The sequence below is a fragment of the Podarcis cretensis genome (genome assembly GCF_951804945.1).
Source record: "Podarcis cretensis genome assembly, chromosome: 8".
NCBI lineage: Eukaryota > Metazoa > Chordata > Lepidosauria > Squamata > Lacertidae > Podarcis > Podarcis cretensis.
In genome coordinates this window covers 68,989,523-69,012,093 of record NC_137177.1, presented here as the reverse complement: position 1 = coordinate 69,012,093, position 22,571 = coordinate 68,989,523, and the positions used below count along the sequence as shown (strand labels likewise).

At 41.5% G+C, this 22,571-nt stretch overlaps 1 protein-coding gene across 2 annotated transcripts in view; it reads left to right on the top strand.

Annotated features, from left to right (window-relative positions):
• Nucleotides 1-22,571, top strand: part of PRDM2 (PR/SET domain 2) — a 48,155-nt gene that overhangs the window by 18,876 nt on the left and 6,708 nt on the right. Inside the window, exons 6-7 of one of the 2 annotated variants that reach the window (XM_079986720.1) lie at nucleotides 4,202-4,328; nucleotides 21,232-21,339. In XM_079986720.1, coding sequence (XP_079842846.1) covers nucleotides 4,202-4,328; nucleotides 21,232-21,339 — 235 coding nt within the window. Of the gene's footprint in view, nucleotides 1-4,201; nucleotides 4,329-14,613; nucleotides 14,676-21,231; nucleotides 21,340-22,571 lie in introns of those variants that run through there. The other variant, XM_079986721.1, reaches the window with a different exon arrangement.

The window sequence follows — 22,571 nt, the reverse complement described above, 5'->3', positions numbered from 1 at the left end:
ATATTATGAGAAGAAGGTTACAAATGTTGCATTGGTGACTACAGAATTTCCTGATACTGTTTCTTCTTCTGTGTTGTTTTATTTGGCTCATTTTGCTGTTGATATTTTGTGATGGTGGTGTTTAATGTTGCTGTTTATCATAGTTGACTTTTCAAAATATTATAAGGTACCTTGGATATTTTTAATTCTATGTCACTGCACACTTGTGTAGATAATAGCATTACTTGTAGAGTACGTTTTCCTCTCTCAGTCAGTTCAAAATTTATACTAACCTGCTTTAGACAAAATCTGAACAAAACTTACCTATGTGTGCCAAATTGTAGACTTCTGTGATCTAATCAAATTGTTAATCAATGATAATTAGCCAAACCCATTTTAATGCTAATATGTTTTCCCCAGTAGAGTTGTGTATCTTCAGCCTTTTATGTTTTGCCATCTTGCCTATGTAATTAGAATGAGGTTTTTTATTAATCCTTGAATATGTCACCTCATCACAATTTCAGAGCAACTAGATCCAGGAATTATTAGGAAGCTGTAACAAAATTAAATTATTTCCACTACCTGTTTATTCTTGGAGGGGAGGAGACTTATGGCACTCAGCCTTTTGAGTGTCAGCTGTCAGTTTTTTCAACAATGTGATTTGAGATTCTTTATATAGGTGGAAAGCCACCACTAACTTTCCAAGGAAGCAGTGCCAGGAACAACATGATACCACCTGCTGAATACCATTGAGAGCACCTGGTAGCATGGCTCTGTTAATTGTGCTAAAAATCTGATTTTTAAAATTATTTTTTGGGTGAACCTCTGAGAATCATAACGGTTGAAAATTGTTCTGAAAATATGGTAAAAAATAATAATTTATAATTGTGTTTTGATCCATTAAAAGGATTAGTTTTGATCCAATATAAGATGAGCCCTGCTGGATTAGACCAAAGATCCGTGTGGTCCAGCTCCTGTTCTCACAGTGGCCCACCAGATGCCTATGGGAAACCCACAAGCAGGACACAAGCACAATAGTTTTCTCCTCTCCTGTGATTTCCAGCAACTGGTATCCTTTTCCCTCTTTTTCTCCCTGCATATCCTTGAATTCCCCCTGGATCGCTTTTACAAAACCAGTGTTAGATTGGCTACATTCCAGTCCACAGGTACGGATATTGATCTAAGGGACAAGTTGCATATTTTTTCCAGAAGTTCAGCAACTTTACATTTGAGTGTTTTGAAAACTCTCTGGAGGATGCTGCCTTGGTCCCAGTGATTCATCTTGCACTTAGGCTGAAATCCTATGTGTGCGTTCCCAGGATTAAGACCCATTGAAGACAATGTGATTTACGTCTTAGTAAACATGCTTAGCATTGCACTGTTTAAAGTATTTTAGTTATCTTTTTACAGCTACATTATTGCAAAATGACATAGAGACAAAGGTACAGTATAGTGGAAAAAATAATCACATCAGAACAACTGTGTGCAAATTCATATGAGAAGCTCCTCTGGACTAGCTGTTCATGCTATTGGTTAAAAGCAGCCTTGACTTCTATTACAGTATCTATGGAGGATGGGGAGCATCAGAATATGTCAGCATGACCCAGAATGTTTGTGTACGTGCCTGGTCATGAACCTACTCAGGAGACTTTGGGCAATGTTGTTAACTTTCAATAAAGAACTGTATGATAGTGAATGTAAAACAGTTGATACTCTTATCAGGTCGGAGTGTTTTCTGTACTGCAGTTCTCTTACATAAGCTAAAACTGGTGGGGAGAGTATCGTTTCATTCTTGTCCTGCTTGCGGTTTTCTGATGGGCATCTTGTTGGTCACTGAGAACAGGAAGCTGGAGTAAATGGGCACCTTTCAGTCTGAACCAGCAGAACTCTTACTATGTATGTAAAAGTATGTATTCCTTGTTCCATAGTCTCCTGCACCAGGTTTCAGAGTGGGGGCTGCAGAAATCAAAGTTCAGTGCTCAAGTTTTTTATATATATTTTAAAAGTCACAGAGCTTTCAGCTTTTATATATGATGGGTTGTGCCAACTAGGTTTTCCTCAGAGTAGATGCATTGAAATCAGTGGCCAGTACCATTCATTTCAGTGAATCTATTCTGAGTAGTACTAGCATCCAATACAACCCAATATATACAACCTTGGGTTACAGACGCTTCAGGTTACATACGCTTCAGGTTACAGACTCCGCTAATCCAGAAATAGTACCAGCTTAAGAACTTTGCTTCAGGATGAGAACAGAAATCGTGTGGCGGCAGCGGGAGGCCCCATTAGCTAAAGTGGTACCTCAGGTTAAGAACAGTTTCAGGTTAAGAACGGACCTCCAGAACGAATTAAGTTCTTAACCCGAGGTACCACTGTACAGGGTAAGGAATCAGAGGTAAATGTACTTGGGTATTACATCACATCTTGACTGGCTGGAAAAGGTTCATGTATCTGTAGGAGGGAAATTAGAACGTGTTCACTTATATGTTAAGAGGCGCTTTAGTAAGAGCTTTTCTACACTTTCATGAGGTTGGGCTGAGTGATCTTTTGTGGTCCCTTGCATTCTTTGATTCTGCAATCTGCTTTTATATCCCCACCTGAATGTTTATTAAAAGGCTGGCGGATATGAATAAAATGTATGTTATTATCAGTGTATAATAATATTATCAGTACAGTCAGTTAACAGGTCTCAAAAGTGAAGACAGACAAGGTGGGCAGTAAAACTGATATGGCATTCTTCATTTGCTTTAGTGTAGGGAACTGTAGTCTCAAAGTTCTGGAGGGCACCAAGTTGTTAAAGGCTGATTTAGGTCTGGTAAGCTAGATACACAAATGTTCTGACAGCTACCTCCAATTGCAGGAGGGGGAGGCGGGGAATCTTGGGCTTCAAGGCCTACTTGCTGGGTGACCTTGGACCTGTTACTATCTTTCAGCCTAATTTACTGCAAATAATTGTTGTGAGGCTAATCCAAGCAGGGGGAAAAAGCCAAATAAAGGCCTTGCAAAACAGTTTTTATACCCCTCTGTAAAAGCTGGTCTTTGCGATCTGTGAGGGGGCGTGTGTCTATTTTCTGCCCTGCTAGTAGCATGAGAGAGAGAGAGAGCCTCGTTCTTTTGCATTCTTTGGCGTTTGGCCTGCTGGGTTGATCAATTTTACTGAACTGACCCTGTGTTTAATTGGGTACTTTTATCTGCTGGGCTTTTTCCTGCACTGTATATTTTGATCTTATTATATTGCTGTGGCAGGGAGGGTGCTGTTGTAGAAGGGAAACAAATATCTCTAATACATGAATGAAGTCTTAAGAGGTTAGGGGGTGGACGTGATGTGTAAAGAGATGCCAAGGTCATAGATAATTGTTGGGACTCTTGTTTATGAATCCACCTGAAATTTAAGATCAAAGTCAGAGGGAGAGAGGGACATTTTAGTGGTGATGTCCCATTCGAGGAACGTCCTTTCCCCAATAGATGGGGGGGGGTGTTGTTCTGTTTCTTAAGAGAAGACCGTTCTGTTGCCGAAGTTTTTAGAATCACCATCATATTTGTTTTAAATCCCTTCTATGTGTGTTGATCATTACGCTTGAGCTGCTTGCTTGTAACAGCAGAAAATATGGGAGGTCAGACGCGAACATCCTAGAGATGCTTAAAATAAAATGTGAAAGATTCTGTTTCCTTTCAAATGCATTGTTCATTTTTCCTCCTCGCCTTTTTGAGAAGAACCTGTTGAAATGAGCCGATGCCATTTGGAGAGGTGTGGGTTTTCTTGTGCTTTTTTATTATTTTTTATTATTATTATTTTGCTTGCTTGCTTCTCTCCCAGTCTGCCATAAAGCAAGCTGGAGTTTCAGTGCAATGTGCAAGTCATGCTAATGCGCTGGATAAATGTAATCCTCCTTCCAGCAGAGGGGTGTGGTGCAACTGGCTCGCTCTTTCTTTCTTTCTCTCTCTCTCTCTCCTCTCTTCTGTTCCTTCCCTTGTGACGCTGCACTTGCACAAGCCACCAAGGGTTAAAGAGTCCTTCCTGTTTGGCCAGCCAGGCAGTTAGGAAATCTGTTCTTAGTGCAGAGTACAGCTGTTTGTGATCCGCACAGCAAGCTCCACGCCCTCTGGCCCTGAGCCTGCTTCTCTCTCTGTCTGTCTCTCTCCCTCCCTCCCCCCTTCTTTTTTTTTTATTAACAACCTTCCTCTTGATTGGTGTCCTGCTTGTCTCTTCTTATTCCTCCAGCCAATTGAGCCAGGCGAGGAGCTCCTGGTGTGGTACAATGGGGAAGACAACCCAGAGATAGCAGCTGCTATCGAAGAGGAGAGAGCCAGCAATCGCAGCAAGAGGAACTCTCCGAAAACCAAGAAAGGTAAGAAGTTTCGCCTCCCTCTCTCTCCCATCTCTCCCGTTCTCTCCGTGAAGGAAAAATCCAAGGTGGGGTGCGTGGCATGGAGTGGCATGAAAAAAAGGCAAACTTTTCTTCTTCTTCTCTTCCTTCCTTACCCCCCCTCCCCCAGTTCCTGCTTGTAGGATTAAGAAACGCTCCTAATACTTTCTCACTGAAGGGAGTGTCATACCAGCAAGTATGTCTGTGTGACCTTCCCCCCCCCCCCCAAGCTCTGGTGCTTGCCTCCTCAATTTAAACAGCTTCCAGTTAAAGTTGTGTGTGTGTGTGTGTGTATGTATATATATATATATATATATATATATATATATATATATATATATATATTCTCTGCCCTCTACCCCCCTTTCATTCGATCAAAGAGTAGAACGGTCACATCAATTTCCTTTGGGGGGGGATTTGACAGTTCTTTCTCCGCTGTGTCAGTCCTTTTCAAACCAGTAGTTAGTTAAAACTTGAAGGAGAAAAATAACCTGCTGGCAAGCTGAGTTTTTAAGGTTTTCATGTTTTTGCTTTATCAGACGTGTTGGGAAAACGATATGGTTCTCTTTTTTTAACACCGTGGAAGTATTTTTAGTTGCCTTTGTTGTTTATTGCACTTTGTGCCAGCAGATGGATTCCGCAAATGATTACAAAAGATTTAAAAAGCACTGCATTTTTTATTTTATTTTTGGAAGTCTGCAAACATTTTATATTGCCTCCCGATAGTGTTAACTGTCATGAGTTTAGGTAGCAAATGACATTTTGGTGCATGGAGAATTCAGACAGGTTGCATTTAGGGTTTTATTTCAGAGTAGTGTTGAAATTTGGGCGATGACTCATCAAGGCACGGCATTTGCATTTATTCCTTCGTTATGCCTTTACTGTTTGCAGCACTGCACTAAAGAAAACTAGGCCTGTAGTTTGTGTTTTTTAATTTTAAATTTCTTATTGCGGGTGGGGCTGCTTTTGAAATTAATGGGAAGGAAAAGATCAGTCTATATTCAGAGAGGGAAATGAAAAACAAGGCCTCCATGTGTACATATTAAGGACATGTTTCAATTTGTAATGAATCAAACAAGTTATTCTGATAGAAACTATAACAAGACAGGTGAGAAGGAAGAAACTCATTTGGTTTGGGATGTGTAAGCAAATAAAATACTTCAGCATCATTGCGAATGAAAAATACATTATTGTTGTTGTTGTTTTTAATTTAAATGTGGTTTTAGATAGTGGCTAAAATATAGGTTTTCCTATTGTACCTCCGAACTTCTGTGATAAGATGTAGGTGCCTTTGAGTTATAACTTCTGCACATTTTTTACAGAAGAAACAGAATATTTCTTAATATACTGTCCAGAGTAATTGAGGTTGTATTAAATTAAGTTTTATTTAGAGTAGACCTATTGAAATTAATGAACCTAAGATAGTCATGTCTATTAGCTTAAGAGGGTATGACTCTTGAGAAGGACTAACATAATGTTTATTCATTTTTTTACTCCAGAAAATGTGCTTCTAGGCTTTATATATGTATGCAGTTCTAACAAGAAAGCTGCTGCTGCTTTTAATATTAGTAGTAATTATTATTAGTAGTGGATCCACATTCCAGGAGCGATAATGTTACAGAGTGAGTTGGTGCCTTTATCTACTTCACACTAGTTTGGGGGGAAGGGCAGGGTGAAGCCAGCCCACTTGGCCACTGATTCATAGAAGGATCAAGGATCAGATGTTCATAGAAGGATCAAGGAGTCCAGATGTTCTGGACTCCAGCTCCCATCGTCCCTTGTCATTAGCCATGTTGTCCAAGTCTGATAGGAGTTGGCGTCTACAATATCCTCAGTCTAAGAACAAAAACAGAGGATGTCATCTTATGTTCACTAACTTTGAAACAATCCCATTGATCAGGTGAGCAAATCCCATGTTGGGAATGGCACCAGCCTTATTAGTTGTGAAGTTGCTGGAGCTAATCCAAAGGAAACATAAGAAAAGCCCTGCTTGGATCAGGCAAAAGGTCCAGCATCCTGTTTTCCCAGTGGCCAGTCAGGTGCCTAAATGGGAAACCCACAAGCAGGTCCTGAGTGCAACAGCCCGTTCTACACTTGATAGTCACAACAGCCGGTATTGAGAGGCATAATGCCTCCAACAGGGAAGGTAGAATATAGTCATTGTGGCTAGTAGCCATTGATAGCCTCGTCCTCCAAAGCTTACATAAGACTGTTGCAGGAGATGGGAAGTGTCAAATGGTCAGGTTCTCTCAACTAATAAAGGAGGGCCTTGCTGTTTGCACTTTGCCTCTGCCCATGCAACCCAGTGGAAGGGGTCATTTTGTGGGGAATGAGGTACCAAATGGCAGTTAGTCCCAGCTGAGTTGATTCAGCCAGCTTGAATGTCAAAAACTTGAGGGCTGCAATGCTTGGGATCAAAAGTTCAAAACAGTCCCCACTGATTCCCCTGCCACTTCAGTGCTACAGCGTATGCTTCCAGTACTAGTCCTACTTAGAGTACACCCATTGAAATAACTAGATGTGACTTACTTTCTCCAACTATGGAGGCAGAGCGTAGCCGTCATGACTGGCAGCCATCTATAGCCTTCCTCTCCATGAATTAGTCTAATCTTTCAAAGCCATCATAAGTTGATAGCCATCATAAGTTCCATAGTTTGCTATGCATGAAGAATTGCTTCTTTTCTGCCCCAAATCTTCCAATGTTCAGCTTCAATTGATGTCCATGGGTTATGAGATCAGGAGCAAAACGTTTTGCTATGCACTTTGTTATGTGATGCATAATTTTATAATCATCTGTTATGTCACCTCTTACTCTCATTTTCTCTAAATTAAAAAGTCCCAGACACTGCAAACTTTCTTAGAAGTGTGTGTTGGGGGAAGAATCTGGGAATAATTATTCATTATGGGGGGGGGTCCCTTTTGCCACCCCCAACCCTTGCAGACACATCAACCAATATTGGGCTTATAGGACAATAAGTCGGGTGACTTCCCTCTCTACTTTTATTTTGTCTTTACAAAACTGCCGTGTTTTGTCGTTTGTTGTTGTTCTGGTTTTTTTAAAAAAAGAATGCTTTTGAAAACTAGGAATGGCTGCATGTGCAGAATCAATTGGGTTGCTGTTTTGAAGCCTGGGTCTCCAACTGGAATTCACCTGGAGTTGGGAGCAAAGGAATGACCATATCTGAGTGAATCCACTTAACCTTGGAAAATACATTGGCAGTTTGTTTCCCCGTTCTTTCCCAGAGTAACTAAATTAGAAGCAACTCCCTCAGAAGCTGCTCTGTGTCTCTCTGTCCTGTGTATAATTTCTGTTGCTGATGCAGCTATTAGGAAGTTGGAAAGCTGCCTTGTGCAGAGTCAGACCATTGGTTCAGCATTATCTTCACCGACCTGCAGCGGCTCTTTGGGATTTCACACAGCAGCTCTTTGAGATTTCTTTCCCAGCTCTATCTAGAGATGCCTGGGACCTCCTGACTGGAAATTAGATGCTCTACCACACAGCTGTGATTCTTCTCCTAAAAACAAAGCAAGACTGGTATTGTCCACACCGACTGGCAGCAGCTCTCCAGGGTTTCAAGCAGGGCATGTAACCTGGGAGCTTCAGCATGCAAAGCAAGAGGAATGGTCCTTTCCCAAATTTGCAAGCTGTTTCTCTTTTTAAATTCAAGGTCGACACTTAAGCATACCTGGGCTCCTTTGGGAGGAAGGGCAGGATATGAAATAAAATAAAATCCCCATGAGAAGAGCCCTGCTGGATCAGGCATCCTGTTCTCACACTTTCTAACCAGTTGGCCATGGGAAGCCTGTAAGTAGGTCCTAAATGCAGCAGCGGTCCCTCCATTTGTGATTCCCAGCAACTGGTATTTAGAGGCATAGCACTTCCAACAGAGGAGGGAGAAAATAGTCATAGCCTAATGAGACAGATAAAGTTGACATGTATTAATTTTTTAAACTTGTTTTTAACTTGTATATTGATTATATAATCTTCTGTAAACATTAAAATGTCTATTTACAACTACAAATTGGCCTAGTAGCCATTCTACTTCTACAGAGGCAGTGATGGCCACCAACTGGGATGGATTTAAAAGAGGATTGGAAGAATTTATGGAGGAGTTACCAGTGGCTACTAGCCATGATGGATGTGCTCTGCCTTCCCAGTTGGAAGAAGTATCGCTTCTGAATACCAGTTATTGAAACGCCAGGAGTGGAAGTTGAGTTGTGCTTGCAGGCTTCCCATAGGCCTCTGGTTTGCCACTGTGAGAATAGGTTGTCAGCTTGGCTGGGCCATTGGCCTGATCCAGCAGGCCTGTCTTACATTCTTAGTATTGAGAGGCATACTGCCTCACAGTGAAGGTAATACAGAGCACAGCAGCACCTTCTGATGAAAATTTCCATGCCCTTGAATGTATACGTAGCAATAAACTTCTGCCCATTACTACAGATAATAATAATACATGTGCATAAAAATCCCAAGTAGTAGCCCCATGTGTGAAGCATGGTGCAAGTGTTATCTCAGACATCCAATACACACACAGCAACAGATGCTTGTTTTTAAATACAGTGAGCATGTATACTGGTGATGATGATGTATTATTTATACCCCGCCCATCTGGCTGTGTTTCCCTAGCCCAGGGGTAGGCAACCTAAGGTCTGCTGGCCAAATGTGGCCCAATCACCTTCTAAATCCGGCCCGCAGACAGTCCAGGAATCAGCGTGTTTTTACATGAGTAGAATGTGTCCTTTTATTTAAAATGCATCTCTGGGTTATTTGTGGGGCCTGCCTTGTGTTTTTACATGAGTAGAATATGTGCTTTTATTGAAAATGCATCTCTGGGTTATTTGTGGGGCATAGGAATTCGTTCATTTCCCCCAAAAAAATATAGTCCGGCCCACTACATGGTCTGAGGGACAGTGGACTGGACAGTGGACTGGCCCATGGCTGAAAAAGATTGCTGACCCCTGCCCTAGCCACTCTGGGCTGCTCCCAACAGAATATTAAAAACACAATAAAACATCAAACGTTAAAATCTTCCCTAAACAGGGCTGCCTTCAGATGTCTTCTAAAAGTCAGATAGTTGTTTATTTCCTTGACATCTGATGGGAGGGCGCCACTACCAAGAAGGCCCTCTGCAATTGTATGCAATGGCCTTGTGTGTTAATGTTAGAAACCTTTTGGCCATACACACTTTCCCAAGTTCACATAGAGCAGGCATGCCTAGCTGGAGGTTAAAAAGAAAAGTTTTCAGAAATGAATTAGGTAGGTTTCTAACATTTCACCACTTCACACAACACGCAGTAAGATATGCAGAATTTGTGATGACAGCCTCTAGTTCAGCTAGCTTTAAAATGGGATTAGACTAGTTCAGCGATGTGAAGAGGTCTATCAACAAGCTGTTGGTTCATGATGGCTGTTGTAGATCCTCCACATTCCTGGGCAGTGTACCATTGAATCACAAGTGGGAGCACAGATGGGGAGAGGCTGTTGCATGAGCTCCTGCTTCTGGGTTTCCCATGGGCATCTATCTGGCTGGCCACAGGAAGCTGGGGCAGATAGACCTTTGCATGATCCAGCAGCATTCTTTTTATGTTCTTAGTCTTATGTTTGTCTTACATTCCTAGTCAAGAATGAAACTTGGGTAAGAGAGCTTACCTCTCTTCTGGCCTGTTGTGGTGTAGGGAGATCAATATCGGGACCATAACTTGAATGATAAAGAACATGCAATTTCTTTTGAGGCATTTCCACCAGAATCCTAACATAAATCTTCCAGTTTCTGCTTAGATTCTCCCAGAACAGCTTGCCATGGTTCTGCATGGGGTATTTTCATGGGTCAAGACAGACTCTTAACAAAGTGATCTACAAGTCTGGGGGTAGTTTGATAACAAGCTATCCAAGCATACCATTCTTCCCCGCTGGAACAACTGCTCCATTGTATTCTGGGGTTTTTGAGGAGGGGGGCATGACTTCGAGGAGAGCCTGGAAAATGACAATTATTCTGCTTTTTTGCTAATAGGCATACTAACAGGTGCTGAGGTAAATGTGTCAGGCTCTGAATATACTGTAGCTGGGCTCAAAAGATGTTGAAGGGCTTATGTAATCCTCCTGGAATAGTTCCATAAACTTCCCTCCGGGGCCTTGAAAACTTCGAAGGCTATTCATACCAGCTTCCACAGTTCACTTTACAAAGTGTGACCAGGATCTGAAAAGCTGGTTAGTTTCCTGTGCCAAAGTGGGTTGTGGACTTGTTTCAAGTCTGTATGTGTTTTTTTCCTCTCCAACTAAAGGCGATTTAAAAGTAGTTTGTGATGTGGGGAAGGGTCTGGAATTGCTCTCTAGCTAGGAACAAATGAGACGGTCTTATTCCAAGGCAGTGTATGAGTCGGTCTAGCACAATATTTTATACTCAGTAGATTCTACAGTGACTCTCCAGAGTTTCAGACAAGTGCTCTTTCCCAGTCATAGCTGGAGATGTTGGCAGGATTGAATCTGAGTCCTCCTACATGCAGAACAGCTGCTCTGCCATGGATCTGCAGCCTATATTGAATTCAGTATCTTCCAGAACTGAATTTGTTCCTGAAAGTTAACTGGTTTTGGAAGATTCTGTAACCTAATACGATCTACTAGTGTCATGCATTTAGTTGAACGCATAATAAATTTTTAGCACTATGAGATGAGTTTACTTTAATTTTTATTTATAAAAGTATGCATGAACTGACAAGTCATGTAAAATATTGAGGTGGTGTGCAAGATATTCAGTAAAATGCAAGATAATTAAAGTGTGGCTAGTCAAGAAAGCTTATTACAGTGGTACCTCAGGTTACAAACGCTTCAGGTTACAGACTCCGCTAACCCAGAAGTAGTACCTCAGGTTAAGAACTTTACTTCAGGATGAGAACAGAAATCGCGTGGCAGCAGCGGGAGGCCCCATTAGCTAAAGTGGTACCTCAGGTTAAGAACAGTTTCAGGTTAAGAACGGACCTCCGGAACGAATTAAGTTCTTAACCAGAGGTACCACTTTATTAAGATTTGAGTCAATGTGTGTGCTAAAGGAACTGCCAAGACCGCTGCCAATTTCCAAGTTTTCACAGGGAAAGGGAAGGGAGAACTGCTGTATTAGATGTATACCCTGCCCTTGTGTTGCAGTAAACCACAAATTGAAAACAATCACGCAAAATGAATAAAATATTGTATTAATAATTTTGAGAAACCTTTAAAAAGAGAAAGGAACCGCATGAACTTTACAAACACCACTAGACTTGCATGACTTAAAACCAGCTTCTCCGCATCTGCCACCTTGGTTCCTTTACATAGGAACATGTGTGTTTGTGCATTTCAAAACATTTTCTATTTCAACTGATGTGGATGAAGAAAGACTCTAAGGCACACGAGAAGCAAAAGGAGCCTGAGGTTGTGCTGTTCAGGTGCCCTCAGCAGCATATTGTGGGAGCAGTGTGCCCAACAGGCTCCTAAACTACACCAGATGCCTGAGGATATTCTGTATCAATGGTGTTGATCATTGAATAATCCAGTCAAACACACTAGGAATGCTCTCATTACCACCTTTGCATTTTGGCTGTACAAGATTTGCCGAAGTGTGAATTGACTGTAGCAGTATGGTTGAATGTTTCATAAGAGGAACCCCACAATCCATTTTTACCATTTCAAGCTGTGAGTCCTCATTTTTTCTTCCTATTCACTCCACCCCACCCCCCCAGTCATTCATCTTGCCTTAATACTTTCCCACCAAATACCCCAATCGGATTGGCCATCAAAATGTGTGGCAACAATTCAACTCCGAGAATAGGAGTTATAGTGTAGCAACTTCATATCCCCCCCCCCTTTTGGGAAAAGTAGCAATAATATCTCTCTTATTGTCCGTTAAAAAACAAAACACATAGGATTAGTTTCAGTCATGCCTTTTTTTTAATCTTTTGACGCTTCCTTCATTTGTCAGCATCTTTTTTTTCCACTTGCAGTGTCCACAAATTAATATGGTGGTCCAGGTGGTTTTGCATTAGTTATGTCCCTGAGTCAGGGATGGACTATATAGCTTACGCTATGGGTGTCATAGCGCTCCCCAACCCAAATGCAATGATCTCTTGTAGATGCCCCTGTGCCTTGGCTTCCCACTGCTGTAATACTTAATTTGTTTACTTTGCTAAATTTGCATACACCTTTTCACCTCTTTAAACAAATGGAGTGGGGTTCAAAGCAGCTTGCAGCCAAATAAGAACAAAACAAAGCTATCCTTTAAAAGCAACCCAACACCCCCTGCCCCCCCTCCTTGCAGTGAAACATAAGAACCTGAAGCATGCCCAAACAAAACTGTCCTATCCTGCTTCTAGAAATGCCAGCAGGGACAGAACTGAACAGGCAGCCTGTTGGAGGATGTGTCACAGCTCTTGTGCAGCAACTGAGCAGGTTCCTGCTTCTCAAAAGCCAGCCTGGCCTCTGAATGCAGTGTAACTTGAAACAAAGCCTCTTAAACTGTGGAGAAAGTCCTTGCAGGGAGGTTGTGGGAAATGCAGGGAGTGCTCAGCTTGAGTGCTTTGGCTCCTTTGCTTAACCTGCTGCATCTGAAGGCAGCCGTAGAAAAAAACTTCTGGAGGAAGGCTAGGAAAGAGCCCCTTCTCCTTGACATCTTGTTTCCCCTCTTGTAAGAGCATTTTTTAAATATTTCATGCAGTTCCCACTTGCTGTCTATTGTCTAAGGGCCCAGGAGCGGTTTTGCCACCTCCTGGATTGTTATTGTGAACGAGGCTTCAGACTGTGCATCAAAACCCAATCTGCAACTTCCAAAATTCCACAGAGGTGCATTTGACTATAACCTCATTCTGACATCCCTGTTCTGGCTGAGTTGTGTCAGCTGCTTACTTCCCAGTCACATGCAGTCATCGTGGCTGTAGGATGCTGCAAGTAGGACCAAATGAAGTATGTTCCACCTCTTCACTTACTTTTAAATACCCATCTGCTGCTTTCCCACTTAAAAAAATAATAATAAGGTGCACTCCAAAAGTTTCTCGCATAAACAGCCCACAAACTAAAGCAAGATAAAACTTATACTACTTTTTTATTTAAAAAAATGGCAACATGTAGCACACACAGTCGATAAAACAAATGGATAAACAGCAATCAGTAAAACAAACAAATCAATGAGGGTAAAGTTAAGTTAAATGCCATTGAAGATTCTCTTTGCCCACCCATCTACTATTTTGACACAGGGTCACCTGGAGAATAACTGGGGGTGGGATAGTATTAGAGACCACTCATTGTGTGCAAACTGCTGTTTCTACATCTGCCTTAAAGCAGATGTAGACCACTATTAATCCCATTTTACAGAGGAGGCAGTTGAAACCATGGGAGCATGCCTTGCTCCAGATTCCACCCAGAGAGACCTGGCTAAGTTTCTGTTGCACCCCAGGTCCAGTGGCTGCACCAACTCCAGACAACAGGCCACAACACTGGTCCATCTAACTTAGCCTTGTTAACACTGTATGGTGACAACTCTCCAAACTCTCTTTCAGGCAGGGTTTCCCCCCCCCCCCGCCTTACCTGGAGATTGAACCTGGTATGCTCTACATCAGGCTTCCTCAACTTTGGCCCTCCAGATGTTTTTGACCTACAACTCCCATGATCCCTAGCTAGCTGGACCAGTGGTCAGGGATGATGGGAATTGTAGTCTCAAAACATTTGGAGGGCTGAGGTTGAGGAAGCCTGCTCTACGTGGAAAGCTACATCCTTTCCCCATCCTTGTATCCACATGCTATATTTAAAAAGAGAGAAAGAGCGAGGACTGTGCACCAGGTCCAGCCAAATCACAGATCACAGACAGCTTTGGGATGACCTGGGATTCAACCGGATTGGGTTGAGGCAGCCATGGGTTGGCTCAGGTCCATCCAGAGGGATCTGGGGCTGTTAAAAGAGGGGGCGGTCTGGCAGCAAGGTGGGATGAGGAGCACAAGAGCCTGTCTGCATCTCCGTCTCCCCCCACTTTGCTGTTTAATTAGGATTTTTATTTAGGGGCTACTCCGAAGCATGGGCCCCAAAACGGACCTGCGCAGCTTTAGAGAAAACCCTCCCACCATTCCTTGTCTCATCCTTTTAACCTCTTGGCTATTTTCTGTTCCTTTCATGTGGTCTTGTTCTTCTCTGTTTCAACAGAGCATAAACCTGTTTGGTTCTACTTTTTCTGTTTTCATTTTTTCCCTTTCTTTCACTGTTCTCATTCCACTCCCCCTGTGGTTTCATTCCTCTATCTTTCTTGTTTAGACCAACTGGAGGATCCAGCCGGCGGTAGCGCGGGCATGTAGGACCCTTTGGTAAACCTGATGGTAAGTGCACTCACTCGTGTGCTTCTATCAGGCTCCTAACAGGCTTTGGGGTGTAGCAGCCACAAAACATCTGGCAGGTGGGAATTGCTGTTCTGTGCACAGGAGGCAACAGCATTGCCTTCTGCAGCTACAACACAGAAGTTTTCAGCCATGTCGTAGTAACTGGTGTAGAATGCCAAGGACCCAAAGTTTCATTAGTCATAAGTTCCCTCTTCAAAGAGGGAGGGAAACTGAAAAACTTGAGTGACTTGTTTTGTCATAAGTTGCTTGTGACTCTCCGTGTTAAGCTGAAAAAACATTGCCTCTTTCTAGCTCCTCTGGTAAATACGCAAAGGGGGTTCTCCTCCCCAACTTTCCTATCTGGTGTCAAGATTGCCAAACTAAGGATGTTGATTTGTCTGCCTGTTGTGTCATTTAAATCTTCATTCCCCACTTTTTCTGTCCTCGCCTGTGACATGTGAGAGACAATTTGGTGCGGCTGTTAGAATGTCTGAACGAAACTTGATAGACCAAGGTACAAATAAACCCTCACTCAGCCCTGAAGCTCACTGGGTGAGCTAGGGCCAGTCACACTTTCAGCCTAATCTACTTTGCAGGGCAGTTGTGAGGATAAAATTGGGAGTGGGGGAAGCCATGCCTGCCACCTTGAGCTCCTTGGAGGAAAAGTGGGATATAAAAGTAGTAATAAATGAAAACAACACTTGGAAGTTTGCTGATAGTCAAGAGTTAAAATGGAGTGCCAATAAGTAATTAAAATAAATGCTGCACAGCAAGTAAAAATGGCAGCCACATAGATATGAATACTACCTGCTCCTAAAACATGCTGGAATAGCAGTTTTTACCTGGTGTTCTGAATGCCAGCAGAGAGGGGGCAGACAAATTTCCAATATAAAGGGAGATCGCCTGGTTGAAATAACTGTCTTTTTCTTCTTGTTGTTTTACTCAGCTGTAGTTATAACGGCTAGGAAATAAAGTAGGGCCTCTATTGAAAATCTGGCGGGAAACCAGGTAATATTGCCCAGGATGAGATAGTCCTTTAGAGTTTTACTGATTTATTCGTCAGTATTTATACCACCTGTAGATGAATTCCTCTGGTTGGTTTACAGACTCATAACAAATAGAAAATACAATAAGTAGTGTAAACTCAGTAACCCAGCTTCATAAACCAGCACACACACACACAAAAACCAAGCTAGGCCAGCATAAATGCAAGCTGCATTAAAATCAATACAAAACCAGTGTCAAACCAACAAGTGATCTGGGGGAGTGCAAGAATTTTACAAAGAACCGAGGTAATATAACTAGTATGAACTAAAAGGTCCGGGAGAATAAAGATAACATAGTTTTTGCTAAAGAGGAGGGTGATAAACGTGTAGAAAATACTGCTTGGTTTGGAGAAAGGGTTTCTACCTCATAATCCTAGGAACTTGAGGTCATCTGATGGAGCAGCTCTTATGCATGATGTGATTTTATTAATTACAAGGAGGTCTAAATGCAGCTGCTGGAAGCCTGCAGTTAGGAGACTCTCAGCATAGCTCATGGTCCATTTTCCACAGTTCTTGGCCCTGTCACACTTTTCCAGAAGTTTGTAAACTACAGCAGCCTTCCTCCAGACTCTCTAAAGGTTGAAGTAGAAATAATCCAAATTCTGTTAAGTGTAAGTTGCCAAAGCGGAGTCCAGAATGTTCTGACTTGTGCAGCTTATTTCTTTTCTTCAAAAAAATAATACAATATTTATATATTTTTTAAAAAATACAACACTTTCCAAATTAAAATCAAATAACTTTGGACTCTCTCCCCGGTGGTTTCCTCAATTTTCCAATTAATGCTGCATAGTGTAATTATTCTATGCCTTATTTTCTCCACACTGTTTTCAGATATAAATTTTATTGCTGTTCTTATTCTAAAGCTACTTGCCTTTTAACATGTTCACATTTTTTTTAACAACCTGCAAACAATTTCCAGTCCTCCTTAAGAAATTTCCCTTGTCTTGATCTCCTAATTTTGCTAGTTAAACTTGCCATTTCGGCAAATTCCATCAGTCTGACTTGTCCAGTTTCAACGTTTTTATAGTATTGTTGCTTTCAGATCAGATACTTTGGAGAACCTTTTGAGTGCAGTATTTCAGGCTATCAGGGTCCAAAGGGGCATAATCCTAGAGAAATCTGGGGATATTTTTGGCTGGGAGAAAAAGATTTGGCAGGTCTCACATTACTTCTCTGCGAAACACAGAAAAGGCTTGTGCAAACCAGTTTGAAAAGTGATGGAAGTTGCTGAAGCAGTGGACACCGAAAAGCTTTGGACGTTTCCGTTTGCTCCTAGGACTCTGATCCAGTGGATCTAAAATTACATTTGCTCTCAAGTTGTCATCCTGGCTGTTTTTAGTAAGCGGGAGCAGCTGCACGCTGAATCGCCTCTTCCAGGGTAATTCCGTGTTAAGGTCATTCAGGTCTAATTCCAGAGCAAGTGTTTGCAGTTAGGAGTCTCATTAGGAGACTTTTAGGTGAGCCACTTATCTCTGGTATTGTTTCATTTCCAAGCCTATTTATTACTAGAATTTTTACCCAACTGCTCCTCAAAGGAACTCCCAAGTTGCATGTGCCATTTCCCTTCCCACCCTTATTATAGCCTCACAACTGTCCTGCGAGGTAGGTCTAGCCCAGGGGATGTGGAGAACCAGATGTTGTTGGAATCCAGCTCCCATCAGCCTCAGCCAACATGGCCAGTGGGCAGTGTAGATGGATCCAATAACATAAACTCAGCTCCACTCCTGGTCTTCACATTAGATTTCACTGCAGTGATTTGTTCGTGAGGCTATTACAGGCAAATCAAATATAGAAAGTTGGGGACGCAGACCAGCAGCAAAGTACGGAGTGCAGAATGAACGGTGATGAAGAAAAGGAAGCAGCTCAGTGATCAGTACTATAAGGCAACTTAAGCCTGTGAGAGAGCATCTCGGAGGAAGTTCGAAAGGGGTTTGTGAGTGTCGCTGAGAAGAGAATCAGACTTCCCATCAGTAAACAGGGAGCAGAGTAGCAATTATGTGGAGTTAGTTGCATGCCCAGTATTAGCCCACATTTGACCTATGAGAAGTATATAGTCAGAAGGGAGAGAGATTATCAAACCTGCTTTTGGTGGCCGAGTCTCCAATTTGTTTTTTTTTTTGTTGGTCATGGGTAGCGAAATAAAATTGTGCAGTGGACCACCAACCCTGCTCTTTCCAGATATGGGGAAAAGGTGAGCTAAGTTCCTCAACAGATCAGAAGGTCGGTGGTTCGAATCCCCGCGACGGGGTGAGCTCCCGTTGCTTGGTCCCTGCTCCTGCCAACCTAGCAGTTTAAAAGCATGTCAAAGTGCAAGTAGATAAATAGGTACCACTCCGACAGGAAGGTAAACAGCATTTCCGTGCACTGCTCTGGTTCGCCAGAAGTGGCTTAGTCATGCTGGCCACACGACCCGAAAGCTGTACGCCAGCTTCCTCGGCCAATAAAGCAAGATGAGCGCCGCAACCCCAGAATCGGCCACAACTGGACCTAATGGTCAGGGGTCCCTTTACCTTTATTCCATAAAAGCAAAAACTGGGGAGATGATTTACCAAGGAAAGGGACCAAAAATAAGTGACTGTCCCTTGCAAACAGAAAGTGTGTGTGTTGGTGAAATTTACATCGAGTTCATGCCATTAGCTGTGTTGCATCCTAAATTAGTCTTGAAAAATATGCAGTCATTTTTTTAAAAAAAGAAAAAAGATAGGTCAGAATTATAAACAGGCTTTTGTCTGTTGCTGATCTTGTTTCAGCTGAACGTGAAAAGATCTATAATAGGAAGGAGCTGAAATTGTAAGGGGAAAACCCCAATATTTTGCATTTCACCTGCACACAAAATTGTAAATCCTTACAATAGTTCTGTAAGGTGGGTAATGGTTATTTCCTCGTGTTTTTCCCATGTTAGACACTACAAACGTCTGTGCATGCTGGGATCCATGCGTAGCCTGCTGTTGTGCTCCACTTATACTATGCTTTAACAGTGTTTTTTTCTTTTACGCAGTGTTTTATTGGTGTGTGTGTGTGTGTGTGTGTGTTAAGCAATATCTCCAGAAGTTTGGAAACCAATTTGGTCAGCCTAAACATATAATTTATATGGGGTACTTAGCACCATATCTCCTTAAACAAAATTTATAGTAGTAATAGTACTAGGTGATGGAGGTGCAACCATCATGGCTGACTTTTTAAACAAGTATTGAGGGTGCCCACAGACCAAAGATTTTGGGGGACATTTGTTAAGTTAACCTATTGATCCTTAATTCGATCTCATGCTGTGCCCTAGTTATTTTGTTACCGTAATTGATAATAATAGAGAAAGATAACCCAAGTGGTAGCAAAGCAGTGTGCAGCTCATTAACTATACTGTAGTTGCAACTGGGTGTGAATAATGTGTGGGTCTCCAGAGCGAGTAAAATACAGTAAGAGGTGGCAAAATTTTGGAAACTGGCAGAAAAGTCAAGGAGGTACAGTGGTAATTCGGGTTACATACGCTTCAGGTTACATACGCTTCAGCTAACAGACCCAATAACCCAGAAATAGTACCTCAGGTTAAGAACTGCAGCCTATATTGAATTCAGTATCTTCCAGAACTGAATTTGTTCCTGAAAGTTAACTGGTTTTGGAAGATTCTGTAATCTAATACGATCTACTAGTGTCATACATTTAGTTGAACGCATAATAATTTTTTAGCACTATGCAAGGAGTTTACTTTAATTTTTATTTATAAAAGTATGCATGTACTGACAAGTCATGTAAAATATTGAGGTGGTGTGCAAGATATTCAGTATAATGCAAGATCATTAAAGTGTGGCTAGTCAAGAAAATTTATTACAGTGGTACCTCAAGTTACACACGCTTCAGGTTACAGGCTCCACTAACCCAGAAGTAGTACCTCGGGTTAAGAACTTTACTTCAGGATAAGAACAGAAATCGTGCTCTGGCAGCAGCAGGAGGCCCCATTAGCTAAAGTGGTGCTTCAGGTTAAGAACAGTTTCAGGTTAAGAACGGACCTCCAGAACAAATTAAGTACTTAACCTGAGGTACCACTGTATATGTGTTTAAGAGACATATATAAACTCACTGGCTTTCGTGAAGGAAAGATTTAATCTAGAGAGATTTGGGAAGGTTTCTGTGCTGAGAAGAAGTGTGTTATTGGAATAAGATAGTATTCTTAAATGTGGTACTAGGGGAACAATTTCTCTTGCTGCAGCAGAAACACCAAATAATCTTTTGGAACCTTAAATAATAACAAATCTATTAAAAACAGCTTTTTGTGATGGTACTCATTGGTACAGAGTAACAACACCTCTTTCTTATCCCCATTAGCAGCCATTTTGTGCTGGCACAGTCAGTGCTTTTATTGAGATGAGTATCAGCACCACATTTTTACCAAAAAAAAGAAGAACCCCAAATTGAATGCAGCATAATAAATTTTGTGGACAGCAGGCCACTTCATCAGGTGCATGATCAAGCTGACATGTATGACATGAAAGCTTATGCCATAATAGATGTGTTAGTCTTTCAGACTCCCTCTTGTGATTCTGGTAGAATTACTTTCTTGTTCATTTCTGTATGCATGGATACAATATTTCTAACGTACTTGATATTAGTTTCAGAATTAAAAGTAACCAATATTGTAATTAAAAGAATGTTTAAAGAGAGAGGAACATGCAATGGTCCAAAGACCTTAATGCTTTTGCTACATTTGAATGTACTTTCTGTAAACACCAACTTCATTTGGATACCTGTTTGGATGGCATACATAACCAAGATGGATGTATTTATTGTATTTTAAGTTTCAAATGCTTTATTGTTCATTTTCTATATATATACAACACATAATTTTCTTCATTTCAATCAGTCCTACAAGAATGTCTACGTTCACAAAAATTGCATACAAATTCAATTATGTGTTTTATACACAAACCTATGACTTCCCATCCTCTCCATATTTCTTTTATAATAAGCATCTTACTTTAATTTATCGTTATTATTTTGTAAAAATTCTCTTTTCTATTTCTATTTCATTTTCTTTCATATACATTATTTACAGAAGTCATTCAAAGGCAACTACTGTGCTTAGATTACAACTACTTTTCAAATAAATTTTGAAATTATTCCATTCGAAAATGAACTCTTATCTGGGCTTGTCTCTGATTATTTATTTTTTTTTAAAGAGAGGCTAATTCCACATATTCTGTCACTTTGAGTAACCATTCAGCTCTGGAAGGAAGTTTGTCATTTTTCCAATATGGAAAGATGGATGTATTTATTGTATTGTGAATTTGAGCTGATGGTTTTGGTTTTGTGCTGTGGTGGTTTTGGTCCCCCCCCCCTTTTCTTCTCCTGTACTTTTATTTTTTTTATGAAATGTGCAGTGAAAAGAGAGAGATAGAGATAAACACTGCCTCTCAATTGTTTTTGGAGATGTTGCCTTTAAAAGAAGTCAAAGCAATGAAAACAAATTGTCACGTCTTTTTTTCTTTTCTTCTCCACCCTCTTTGTTTTTTTTAAAGGGAAGAAAAAATCCCAGGAGGCAAAAAACAAAGGAAAGAAAGCAACCGATAAAAAGCAGAAAACTGTTTTGGATTTAACTTCTGCCGACATGAAGGAGCCTAAGGAAGGTAAGAGTGCATCTGTATGTGTGCACATAAAAATGAGAGAAGGTGCTTCCAGATTATCTGTTTATTGAGCATTCATTCCAATTTGCTTGTAGGGAGGTTAGATAATTGTTGCATCAAAGCCACGTATTATTCCACACTTTCCAGGTCATTTTTCCTCAAAAAGTCCAACCTTTAGGGGAAGTGGGGTTTGTTGCACAAGAGTTCCAAAGCAACTTTAATGATGCAGCCTGAATTTGCTGATATTGAATCGTACTGAAAAATACCAAAAGCCTGGAAGCGCCCAGAGTTAATTTCAGTCCCTCCTAATAGCAATCCTCTTGTGATTGCCACTAAGATTGTAGCCAAGGGGGGCCATTTAGAATCAGTAAAGGTAAAGGACCCCTGGACAGTTAAGTCCAGTCAAAGGCGATTATGGGGTTGTGGCGCTCATCTCGCTTTCAGGCCAAGGGAGCCAGCGTTTGTCCACAGACAGCTTTCTGGGTCATGTGGCCAGCATGATTAAACCGCTTCTGGTGCAATGGAACACCATGACGGAAACCAGAGCGCACGGAAACGCCATTTATCTTCCTGCTACAGCAGTACCTATTTATCTACTTGCACTGGCATGCTTTTGAACTGCTAGGTTGGCAGGAGCTGGGACAGAGCAACGGGAGCTCACCCTGTCACAAGGATTCGAACCGCCAACCTTCTGATCAGCAAGCCCAAGCGCCACAGAAAACAAAAATCTCTGAAATTCTAAAGGGGCAGGAACAAAACAGCTCAATAAGGACTGAGCCTACTCAGTAAACACATCATGGCTGATAAAATCTAGCAGTAGCGGATTGGCTGGCTTGATCCAGGGAGTCATTAGTACCTTGTTACAGGAGGGAGTTATGCCTGTTTCCTTGAAAGAGATGGTGGTAAGCCCCTCCCCCAAGGACACATTAAACAGAAAGAACCTAAAGGAGCAACTTCCCCAGTATCAGCCATCTTTGGCCCTACAATCAGCAGGGGAGGCCCTTTTGATTGTTCCACCTCTGGCTGCTGCCCATGGCAGGGCCTTCTCATTGGGGTTCCCCATTGGTGGAATGCCCTCCCTGTTGAGGTGTGTCTGTCTCCCTTGTTTCTGACTTTCAGGGAAAATCTGAAAACACATTGGGTTCATAATTCTTTTTAAAAAAATATTATTATTATTATTATTATTATTATTATTATTTATTATTATTTAGTGTTGTTTTAAAGTTTGATGTTTG